We start from the raw sequence: 12,140 nt of genomic DNA on the forward strand, positions 1-12,140 counted from the left end.
GGCAGGTGATTTGCATGCAACATTGCTGGAGAGCACCAAGGAACTCTGATGGAGTGTTAGGCTGCCTGTTTAGTTGTGGAAAGATGCTGGGACAACAGTCATGAGTTTAAAGGATGTAAATCTAGACAATGTGTGTAATCTGCTGCTAGAAAGTGAGGGGTTCAGAGAGGAGTGGAGACGGTTTGCACCAAGCTGTTTCTATTCATATAGAAAAAGCACTGGAAGGGTCAGTACCCACTAGGAGGGAGAAGGTCAGAATCTCCATTTCCTTGTGCAAAAGAAATGGGGTAGGAACTGAGCAGGATTCAGTGAGGAAAGGCTTCTTAGAGGAAGTGGCTATATACCCTCTCTCACCTTCTGCCTTTTCTCCTGCAGGTCTGAGTGCCCTTCCCAGCATTATGTCTCTCTTCAGTGTTCCCGTAAGAAGATGCTTTTGCTCCTGAATTGTGGCCTGTGGGGGGTGGGAGTCAGGGGCAGAGGTGTGGGACCTCTCTGAGAGAGATGTCTGGCCCTGGGAGTCCACCAGGAAGAGGGATTTAGCCAGCAGGCCTGCTTCAGGGCCAGGATTCCTGGAAGGCACTGGGGCAGTTTGAGCATAGCATTTTCCTTTCTCCTGACTCATCAGCCCAGCTACTTTACTCATGGCAAAGAAGCTTTTCAAATCTTCTGGATTCTGAGCAGGGGGCAGAGGACTGAGAGAGCAGGTCTGGGCCCACTTAAAGCTCCTATATCAATAAACAAAGAACTAGATCTAGAGTCAACATTTACCAGGCATATTCTCTGTGCATGACACTGTGCCTATTGTGTTTAATTCTCACGAGGCAGGTACTGTTATTGTCCACTAATTGAAAAGAGACAAATGTTTACTTTGCTTAAGGTCAGACTTCTGGTAGGTGAGGAGCTGGCATCTGACCGAAGGTCTGACCTCTAATTCTAAATTGTTAATTGGTCCACAAGTGTGCTGTGTTCTCAGTAATGGCCAGGTGAGGGTGCTCCTCTGAGCAGACCAAGAACATGGTGCTATGGATGGAGTGCCCACGCACTAGGCCACCTCTAGTTCCTCACTCTTTTCCCCCTTCAAAGAGAAAAGAACACATATCTGAAAAAACTCCAAGGGCTGCCCTCCTTGCCTATGATTTTAGGGGGATGACACTCCAGAAAATGTTTGCAAATGTTCCCTGGGATGAATGGTCTCCAACAGTACTAAATAACCCATTGGGGAACCATGTGGGTATAAACCCACCTGTGCATCATTGAAAGTTTATTTCTCCTTTGATTTTTTGTTTTGTTTGATTGGAAATAATAGAGATCCCCATCACAGTGCCTATGAATTCAGGGTCATGGTAGAGTTGATCTGCTTTCCTGAGCTCCTGACAACAGTCCCAAGATTTACCATCGTAACCCTAATGCCTGGCACAGTACCAGGCACTTAGTAAGAATTTGTTGAATTTTTGAAAGAATGAATAAGTAAGAGGAAAGAAGAACCTGCCTAAGATCAAACTTCCCACTGGATGACACCAGAAAGCTAGCCACTATGTGGGACCTCTGCTTTGGAGGAAACAGTTGTGCCATATCAGATTAAGCAAGTAAAGTGGTGTCCATAGGTGGGTGTGTGCCCTCGATGCCCGAGCCTGCCCTGGGCCCAGGAAACATGGCAGGGCTCTGAGAAAAGCAGAGCTCATGGTTCATCTTTTCTGCTTCCCACCCTAGACTGTGGACTCAGGGCCATGACTGGGCGGATTGTGGGAGGGGCACTGGCCCCAGAGAGCAAATGGCCTTGGCAAGTCAGTCTGCACTATGGCACCACCCACATTTGTGGGGGCACACTGATTGACACCCAGTGGGTGCTCACTGCTGCCCACTGCTTCTTTGTGTAAGTACCTCGGGGGGCAGGTGATGTGATGCTGAGGGGGGTTCCAGATCACCAGGAGGGGCTGATGGCAGACTGGCTTCTTTCTCCATGAAGGAGAGCTTGGTGTGAGGCTACCCCTCTGCAGTGGGCCAGGTGGCCTTGGCCATGATTTGTAGTAGGTACTTGGTTCTGGGAGTGTAAGTTGGTGGTACTTGATCTGAAATAGGCCCAGAATGAGAAAAAGCTTTTGTTTGATGGTCCCTAAGGAGAGGGAAGCAGGCAGGAGGAAGGACTGGGAGCCTGCCCCTGAAGAATGGGCTGAAATAAAGAGTCATTGGGTTTTTTGCTGCTGGTTCCTATACCTGGAATTTATAGGAGTGGAACCCATGAAAATCAGGACCACTGTCCCAAAAACTGAGGGATGGGGATTTGGGGGAGGGGTTGCAGTGCAGGTAGTTTCTGAGTCACTAGCCAGGCTTGTCCCTTTGAGCTGGTGGGCAGGAAAGGGCTCTAGAAAACAGGTCTCAGGGGCTTGCCCAGGAAGGAGTCTTCAGTGGGTGACTGTTTTGTCTAAGGCTCTGTTTCTGCTGAGGATAATAATACTGAGATGTGTACTGCCCACCTTATTTGAATTTTGGTGGTGTACAGAGGAGGCCATGGGGTGACTGCTCAGAGAAATCCTACTCATCTCCTCCCCCTTTCTATTGTAAGGTGCAGAACAGCCAGTTTAGAATGGCTTTTTGGAGGCAGGGGATTGTTCTGGACCCCTGAGTTAAGATGGAGGGCTCCCTCAGAAGGTCATTTCATTCATCCCCCTGCCTCCGAACTGGTGCTCAGAGAGCAGCTCCCTGTGTGTAGCATATGCTGCCAGTGGGCTCTTTCAGGCAGGTAACAGTATCATGCCCTCCTGTGGCTCTTGCAGGACCCGGGAAAAGATCCTGGAGGGCTGGAAAGTGTACGTGGGCACCAACAACCTGCACCAGCTGCCTGAGGCAGCCTCCATCTCCCAGATCATCATCAATGGCAACTACACTGATGAGCAGGATGACTACGACATTGCCCTTGTGCACCTCTCCAAGCCCCTGACCATGTCTGGTGAGTGAACCAATTCCTGTCACACCCTATTCTGGAGCATCTTGTCAGCCCATCTTGGGGTCCCAGAGCTTCAGTATGGTGGGAATCAGACTCAGAAATCACTTCATAGAATATCTCTATTTTACAATCAGGGAAACTGAAGCCCAAAGATTGGAAATATTTTAAAAGTTTGCCCCAAACTTATTAAGTGACACAACTTACATTTCAAGTTGGTGACAGAGCCAGGGCTTGGAAATAATACAAACAATATAAATAGATCACATTTTTTCACCAGTGTTCATTGAGCACTTAACAGGAGCCAGACACTGTGGTAGGCATATTACATCTGTGATTTCATTTACTCTTCACAACCAATCCTGTGGAACAAGTACTATTATTAGCTTCAGCTTATATAAGAGGAGATGGAGCTTTAGAGAGTATTACTGGAGGCCACAGAGTAGTAAGTGGTAACTCCAGGTTGGTACAATTCCCAAACGGGGCTCCTCCCACTCAGCTCTTGGCTGGCAAGTTGCTATCACTGTAGTTGAGAACACAAGATGAGCCATATTCAAACAACCAATTGCCATGAGGTTGGAGATAAGGACCAAATGAGGCTGCACAGAGGAAACGCTACCAAAGTTCTCAGGAGGAGACCAAAGAAGGCTTTATTCATTAATTCATTCACTCATTTGTTCACTTATCAAATATCAAGGATCTAATTTTTAGTGAGTTCTGGATTTCTGATTGCAAGTACAACATAGTAGGTGACACACACAAGGACAGCCAGTGGAGGCCAAAGATGAAATGTTGAGGGGAGCTGGGGGAACCCTGGTGGCTCTGATGGGATCAAGTAATCAGTCTTGGAGGATAGAGAGTCTTTCCTGGCACAGGAAATTGGAAGGCTTTCTGGTTAGTCCAGCCTTTTTATGCTATGGGCCGACCAGCTGGTCTTTCCTGCCACCTTAATTACGGAAGCAGTGTCAGTGAGTCAGAGTAGTTAGTTAGCTCTTCAGACTGGTGTGAGGAGGAGGAAACCTTGGCAGAGCTTAGTTGGCCAGGGCTGTCCCAGAACTACACCCACCTGAGCCATGCCCACTAATGAGCAAGACCTCTGTCCTCTTCCTGCTCCCTCAAGCCTTGTCTGTGGAGCTTGGGACTATAAAGTACGGGGTGCCCCCCTGCTCCTGGCCTGCCTCTCATGCACACGTGAAAGGGAGCAGTTAGTCTGTAGGACCAGAACAGACTCTTCCAACTTTTTAAAACCATCTCCACATTCTGATAAGCCCCTGGGCAGGAATCACAGCTCAGATTTATGTAGTCCTGTGGTCAGACCATGTGGCCTGACTTTTGGTTTAGAAATCAGGGCAAATTTTCTTATACTCATATAGCAGGCCAAGCACTTTGAAGACACAGAACTATCTGACAAAACTTGTGAAAACTCACTGGTAAATTTATTTTCCCCATAACATAATGAAATATATAACAGTTACATATTTTTAAGACTCTGTCACAAAAATAGGCATAAAATATGCCTATTTTTTGCATTTTTGCAAAAAGTCATGTTTTGCATTTTTGTTAATTGATACTGTCCTTTCATTTATTTTTTTTTGTTTACTCTCTAGCAGACAAGTACATTAGTACTAATAGTTAAAGCCCAAATTATAGGAGAATTTAACATTTATTCTCCCTCCCTCCTTTTCTCTCCCTCTTGTTTTAAGTATATTTTATTGATTATGCTATTACAGTTATCCCAATTTTCCCCCTCTTCCTCCTCCACCTGGTACCCCCCTTCCCTCCAGCAATCCCCCTCCTTAGTTCGTGTCCATGGGTCATGTATATAATTTCTTCAACTACTCCATTTCCTATACTGTTCTTAACATCCCCCTGCTATTCTGTACCTACCAAATATGCTTCTTAATCCCTGAACCTTTTCTCCCAGTCTCCCTCTGCCAGCTGATTACCTTCCAAATGGTCTCCATATCTATGATTCTGTTCCTATTCTGATCGTTTGTTTAGTTTGTTATTTTAGATTCAGTTGTTGATAGTTGTGAATTTGTTGCCATTTTAATGTTCATAGTTTTGATCTCCTTTTTCTTAAATAAGTCCCTTTAACCTTTCATGTAACAATGGCTTAGTGATGATGGATTTCTTTAGCTTTACCTTGTCTGGGAAGTAATTTATCTGCCCTTCCATTCTAAATGAGAGCTTTGCTGGGTAGAATAATCTTGAATGTAAGTCCTTGCTTTTCATCACTTTGAATACGTCTTGCCAGTCCCTTCTTGCCTGCAAATTTTCTTTTGAGAAATCAGCCCATAGTCTTCTGGGAACTCCTTTGTAGGTAACTGTTTTCTTTTCTCTTGCTGCTTTTAAGATTCTCTTTTTACCTTTAACCTTTGGCATTTTAATTATGATGTGTTTTGGTATGGTCCTCTTTGGGTCCAATTTGTTTGGGACTCTCTGTGCTTCCTGGATTTGTATGTCTATTTCCTTCACCAGATTAGTAAAGTTTTCTTTTATTATTTGTTTCAAATAAGGTTTCTATTTCTTGCTATTCCTTTTCTTTTTCTGGCATCCCTATAATCCAGATGCTGGCACTTTTGGAGATGTTCCAGACTCTTCTGATACTCTCCTTGTTTTTTTAATTCTTGTTTCTTCCTTCTGTTCTGATTGAATGTTTACTTCTTCCTTATGTTCCAAATCATTAATTTGAATCCTGGCTTCCTCCCCTTCAGTGTTTGTTCCCTGTACATTTTTCTTTATTTCACTTAGTGTAGCCTTCATTTCTTCCTTTATGTTTTCACCGTACTTAGTGATTTCTCTGAGTGTCCTGATCACCAGTATTTAAACTCTGCATCTGATAGGTTGACTATCTCTTTTTCATTTAGTTCTTTTTCTGGGGGTTTGTTCTGTTCTTCATTCGGGCCATATTTCTTTGTCTCCCCAATTTGGCAGCCTCCCTTGTTTGTTTCTGTATATTAGGTAGAGCTGCTTTCACTCCCTGTCTAAGAGCACCTGTTAAGTTGTATGGGGTGGAGCCTTAGGTAATCGCTCAGGGCAGGGTAATACACTTCACTGCTTTGTGGTGCTGTGTAGGGTGGAGAGGGGTTGGAGAGGGGATAATAATGCTGCCTGGCATCTGGAGGTTTTCCCAGCACTTGCCCCACTTCTAGTCACTTCACCCACTCCCAATCTACAGCTGGCACTCTTCCAGAAGTTTTCCTAGTGTTGAATCCCAGAACAGATGGGTTTGCGTATATTTAAGACTATGTAGTCCCTTTAAATGGCCTCTCCTGAGTACCCGGCACTTTCTTCCATTGCCACAAACCCCACTGGTTTTTCCAGCCAGAAGTTATGAGGCTTTCTCTTCCCAGAGCTAAGAACTTGGGTTGCACAGTCTGGCCTGGGGCTGGGGTCATTTGTTCCCAAGGTATCCCTTCTGATTTTTATCTACCCCACATGGAAGTGGGACAACCTGTTCTGCTGCTGTCTCTTTGTGTCACACTTTGTCCTCTCCATCCTAGCTCCCTGTCTCTGCCCATCCTACTTATATGGATGAATATGGCTTCTTTAAATCCTTGGTTGTTGGACTTCCATATAGTTCCATTTTCTGGCAGTTCTGGGTGTTTTTTGTTTTGAGGTTAGTTGTGATCCTTCTTGTGGTTGTACAAGGAAGCAAAGCCTGTATACCTATGGCTCCATCTTTACCAGAAGTCTCTTTCTCTTTCAAAGTTTCTTGAGTACTTTGTAGCGTAGGTGCAGGCAGCTGCAATGAGCAAAACAAACAATTGAGAACACAACAAACATTTCATCTACCAATTAACATTTTTTTTTACAAATGAGTTTTGGTGGGCAATGCCCGAGTCCATCTAGGAACACCAGTCTTCAGAGAGCTTATTAAGTGACACACAATGGCATCAGCACCTTCTAACTATCTCTGAGCATGGGAGCAAGTGAACAGTGATTCTTTTGTGTGCCTCAAGGGATACATCCTTCCTGTTGGGAGAGATTATCTTGCCCCAGAGGGAGAACTTCAGGCCTTGGCCAGCTGGCAGGGCCCTCCCCAGACCAGGCTGAATACTCCACTGAGACACCATGGCCATAATACCTGGGTTTAGTCTGATGGACAGGTAGGGGAGACGTGCAGCCAGGAGAGCCACTCTCAGTGGGGAAAGACCCTCAGCCACCCAGTATTGATTTGGTACAGGGGAGCTTCTGAGCCATATGCATCTGCCCACATGGTAGCCTCTGAAATCAGAGTGTTTGGGGGAACTCTGGTAGTATCATGAAGGCTAGAAGGTCAAGATAAAGTGATTAATCAGTCTGAGGCCCTGGAAGATTCAGAACTACTCTGAGGGCAAGGAGGGTTCTTCTAGGACATTGGTGCTCCTATCCCTCCACTACCCTCACAAAAACCTCCATCCTTGTGTGTTCCTATGTCTTGGGGTCTTTTTGTAGCTCACATCCACCCTGCCTGCCTCCCCATGCATGGACAGACCTTCAGCCTCAATGAGACCTGCTGGATCACAGGCTTTGGCAAGACCAAGGAGACAGATGGTAAGAGTCAGAGATGCTTGACTGTGTATGTGTGCCTGTATACATGTATATCCATGTAGAGTGTGTGGGGGTGATGTGTCAAGATAGATAGATAAGGGCCTAACTAATGAGGGTTCAGGTATATAACTTTATGGGCCTGGTTGTGAGTATGTGTATATATATGCATATATATGCATATACTGCATATATGTCAAAGCAGTTATTGTGACAATGCCCACCAGCCAAGATCACCAGGAAAACCTCTATAGTTAAACAACTTGGGTTCATTGCTTACTGCAATGAGGGAGAACACATGCCATAGAGAATCATGTCACATTTCAATAAGAGGTGTTAGAAAAAACCCAGCACAGGACTTGGGTGGTTGGAGGGGGTCCAAAGAAGAGGAACATTGCTTTAGATTAGATGCTTTTAGGGAGCAAGATAATTCTATGATTGAGTCTCTAAATAATCTCATCTAGAATTTGTGAATAGGCTGGGTCTAAGCTGATGTTGGCGAAGAAGCAGCAAAGCAGCAACCACCCCTGTTCGCTGGGAGGGGTGTTTGGTATTGTTGTGGGTTGCACAGTGACCTGCCTTATTTTTGTCTATGCTTAACCAGATAATGAAGTGATGTGTTTTGCTTTAGTTCATTATGGTCATGGAGTCACCTTGTCTGACATCGGCTCTGTAAGATTATTTATACATGTCAAGAGAGTGCCATTGCCTGTCTGGCCCACTGTGAGACTCAGGCCAAATTCCCTTGCTCTGTGCGATGAAGTGCTGATTGGCCAGGGAGTAGCTTCTGATCTTGGCTTCATAACAAGTTAATTGTGTGACTATGGGCAAGTTACTTCTGCAGCCCTGAACTTCTCCATCTGTAAATGGATTAATTATACCCCCTTAGGGCACATAGTTACTAAAAACAAATGAAGTAACATATGGGACCATGCTTGGAATGCAGAAAAGCATTGTTGAACATGCAAGGTAGCCTAATAGGCTGTAAATTTGTCCATGTCCATGAATGTCTTAGTTATACGTAGTGAGCTGTAGTGAACTGTGTCTGGTGTGAGAGTATGTGTGCCCATATATTCTGGGTGGCCAACCACAGAAACAGTGCCTTCCGTTCAAAGGAGGCTGTGAGTCTAGGTCCTGAGATGAGTGGCTAGAAGACCATGAAGCTGACCAGAGTCTTTATCCTTTTCCATCCTCTCTGTCCTTTCCCCATCTCACTACAGAGAAGACATCCCCCTTCCTCCGGGAGGTGCAGGTCAGCCTCATAGACTTTAGGAAGTGCAACGACTACTTGGTCTATGACAGTTACCTTACCCCAAGGATGATGTGTGCCGGGGACCTTCGGGGAGGCAGAGACTCCTGCCAGGTGAGGCTACTTTTGGGTAGGGCTTAGGTTCCAGGACCCCAGGGGAGTGAGAGAAGGCTGAGCTATTGGGGTCAGAGTGGGAATAAGGTGTACATAATTTCCTGCTCAAGGACCCCTTCTCCCATCCTGCTGATGTGCGTGCTCTCCCCTGTAGGGAGACAGTGGAGGGCCCCTGGTCTGTGAGCAGAACAACCGCTGGTACCTGGCAGGAGTCACCAGCTGGGGAACAGGCTGCGGCCAGAGAAACAAACCTGGTGTGTACACTAAAGTGACAGAACTCCTCCCCTGGATATACAGCAAGATGGAGGTGAGAGTCTGTGTGGGGCACTGACTGAGCACATGAGGAACTTCCAAAGGGGGCATGCCTGGAAGAGGGCCCAGGCTTTCCCCCAGGGTCTTAGGGGTTTCCTCACAGCCTTCTGTTACAGGAGTGTTCACAAAGTGCAGAAGACCAGGACAGGACAAGAATCAAATATCAGGCCAACCGTAACTTCCTGTATTCCTTTCCTTCCTCTTCCTTTGGCAGAATAGAGCTCAGAGGGTTGCAAAGAAGTGGGCCAAGTGTTGCTGGTCCCAGTATCACTCCTGTCCTGGTGATGGCTGAGTTGTGAGTTCACACAAGCCACTGACAGTAGGAAGCCTCTCCTTTGTAGGAAGTGGTCCCATGTAGAAGTGGGAGTCAGGAAATGGAGATTCATGCCCCCTCTGCTGACCTATTTCAGCCCCTCTCTTCCCTGAGCCTGCTGTCTAAGCTGTAAAGCAGAAATGCTATGTCCTTTCCTTCTTTGCTGGGCCAAGGGCACAACAGTGGAGAGCTCAGATATGGACAGGCAAAGGCTGCCAAGTCTCTCAGAATCTGCTTCCATCATTTTCTCTTTGCTTCCCCTATTCTCTGAGGGGCAGTGCCAGGTAACAGGTGGATTGCATTTTAGGCTCTGAGTCCTCATCTTTATGTCTGGCTTCTGGGCCATCCAGCTCACCCTTATCATGTTCTCCCTGTTCTCTTCCTCAGAGTGAGAGGCGCCTCCAGAAATCTTAAGTGGCTGTCCTGCTCTACCTCACAACACTGGCTGCTATAGACTCTGGCCAAAGTGACTGGGCCATCTGCAACATTATCTGGGCTAAAAGCTACCAGACACCTTCATTACTGCCTCTTCCACTGTCTGCTGCCTCTGAATATGCAATGTGCATGTGCGTGTGTGCATGTGTGTGTGCATATGATTGCTCTCCCAAGGTCTTCAGAAACCAGAATCACTGTCAGCTCTTTTCAAGCCCCAGGCTGGAAATAATCACCTGGAGACAACAGTTTGGAGACAACAACATGGAGACACCTGCAGGTGTGTTCATAAAGGATGGAGGAGATAGAGCCCAAGGAAGAGCCTGGAAGGTCACATCAAGAATTCTTGCTTCTCTGACCTCAACTTGGAGACTAGCCCAGAATGGGCAGCCACTCAGCAGTCCTGGTGACATCAGTGTTGTCCAGGGACAGCAACAGCTTTTGCTGGAGTGCCTGGACTGTCCCTAGTGGGAAGATATCTCTGTTGACATTACCAGCATCCTGTTTTCTCCGACCTCCCACCAGTGCTGTGTATGTGGAGAGATGGCTGCACTGTGGCTGGCTGTGCTGACAGCTGTGAACAGGGCTCATTGTTCCTGTTTGGTCACAGGCTGTTGGGGGGTATGTTTTATTTCATTTTATTTTATTTTTATATTTAAGAAACAGAAGTAGATGTATTCTTAAAGATTCTCCAAAAATTCCTGGAGCCAGGAGAGCTAGCATCAGTCACCTCAAGAACTCCGAGGGACAAATGGGAGCTGTGCCACTCTCGAGTCCTGTGGAATGTTCTTGGCTTCAAGGAACTGAAGTGGCTCCTTCGAGATACTCAGGGAAGTCAATCCTCATTTGAGCTAGTGTGCAAATCAAGGACAGAGAGAACCACAGCTGTTGCTGTGTTCAAGGGCTATAACTGGCCATGAAGAAATGCTTCTCCTTGTGTCCCCCAGAGGCTGGGAAAATCCGGGTGGACCATCATTCCTTATTCGCAGTACTGCCTTGGGACTTTGGAAATTCTTTTCAGCTTTCTCTGCCTTTCAATTTCTCAGTTGTTTCAGAACATAGCACCAACATTAAAATTGCTATGGAGAGAAAGCTGACACTGTCCTCAGGCCCTGCAAACAGTCCTTCTGAAGGATTCCAGTGGCTCTGCTCCTGCAGACCATCAGTGTGCCTGGCCTCCAGCTGAAGACCAGGACCTTCCCTAGCCTTGGTGCCCAGTCCCATTCTCCTTACCTTGCGTGGGCCTATCTGGTGGTGCTATGACCCTCAGAGGCAGGGTCCAAGCAGATCAGCCCAGCCCAGCCCAGGCAAGGTAGGCTGCCCCTTAGGGGAAAGATTGACCTGGAAAAGTAGGCTGGAATTGCCTAGTGGCTGGACAGAGTCCAAGGGGCTGGTTACATGTCATGAAGGCTGGGGAGTTCAGGAATTGACTTCCACAGCAGCCCCCAGCAATGGTCTTCAGCAATAAAAGTTGTGTGACCTAAATTTTTTTTAAACTTTTTATTTATGATTTTAGAGAAAGGGAAGGGGAGAGAGAGAGATTTGTTTTTCCACTTATTTGTTTTTCCACAAAAATCATTGGTTGATTCTTATATGTGCCCTGACCAGGGACTGAACCTATAACCTTGGTGTATTAGGATGACACTCCAACGAAATGAGCTACTGACCAGGGCAAAATTTTGTCATTGGATGTTCTATTGCTATCCTACATAGAAAATCAAGATTGCCCACCCAAGTATCCAGACATGCTCAATTTGAGTTCTGAGTTTTGTTTTTTTCCACTTTAGGTTCTGCTCACTTAATCATACATTCATTTATGTATTCATTCACCAGCCATATCAGTGCCTAGTCTGTACCAAGAACTCCTGCAAGCCCTAGGGGATACAAAGACCAAGGTGTGGCCTCAGCTACTCATGGTTGTGACCCAGTGTGATAGAAGCTGTGATTGAGTTTGGGTACCATACTTGGAACATGGATAAATAAGCCACCAGTTGTACCTAAAGAGATCAGGGAAGGCTTCAAAGAGGAGGTGGGCTTCACAGAGGAGGTGATGTTTGAAATGAGTCAGAGAGAGTAGGCAAGCAGACAAAGCAGATGGGGATAGTGGAAGATCACTCTAATGTCTGCGCTTTTTCCTTTTTCCCTCCTTCCTCTTTCTCTACTTCTGACTTTGCTAGCTCAGCAAGAGGCATGTTTATGAGGAAGCCTCAATGCTTACTCAACTATTTCCAAGAGAATTGAATGGA

The 12,140-nt window shown here is 46.2% G+C and overlaps 1 protein-coding gene across 6 annotated transcripts in view; it reads left to right on the forward strand.

The window, feature by feature from the left end:
• Window positions 1–11,384, forward strand: part of TMPRSS13 (transmembrane serine protease 13) — a 39,308-nt gene extending 27,924 nt beyond the window's left edge. For all 6 annotated transcript variants that reach the window (XM_036028503.1, XM_036028504.1, XM_036028505.1 and 3 more), the window contains 7 exons: window positions 376–419; window positions 1,711–1,873; window positions 2,775–2,947; window positions 7,382–7,480; window positions 8,695–8,837; window positions 8,992–9,144; window positions 9,850–11,384. In XM_036028503.1, coding sequence (XP_035884396.1) covers window positions 376–419; window positions 1,711–1,873; window positions 2,775–2,947; window positions 7,382–7,480; window positions 8,695–8,837; window positions 8,992–9,144; window positions 9,850–9,876 — 802 coding nt within the window. In that variant the 3' untranslated portion in view covers window positions 9,877–11,384. The remainder of the gene's footprint in view (window positions 1–375; window positions 420–1,710; window positions 1,874–2,774; window positions 2,948–7,381; window positions 7,481–8,694; window positions 8,838–8,991; window positions 9,145–9,849) is intronic.
• The last annotated feature ends 756 nt before the right edge of the window (window positions 11,385–12,140 follow it).

This window comes from Phyllostomus discolor, chromosome 6 (genome assembly GCF_004126475.2).
Source record: "Phyllostomus discolor isolate MPI-MPIP mPhyDis1 chromosome 6, mPhyDis1.pri.v3, whole genome shotgun sequence".
Lineage (NCBI taxonomy): Eukaryota > Metazoa > Chordata > Mammalia > Chiroptera > Phyllostomidae > Phyllostomus > Phyllostomus discolor.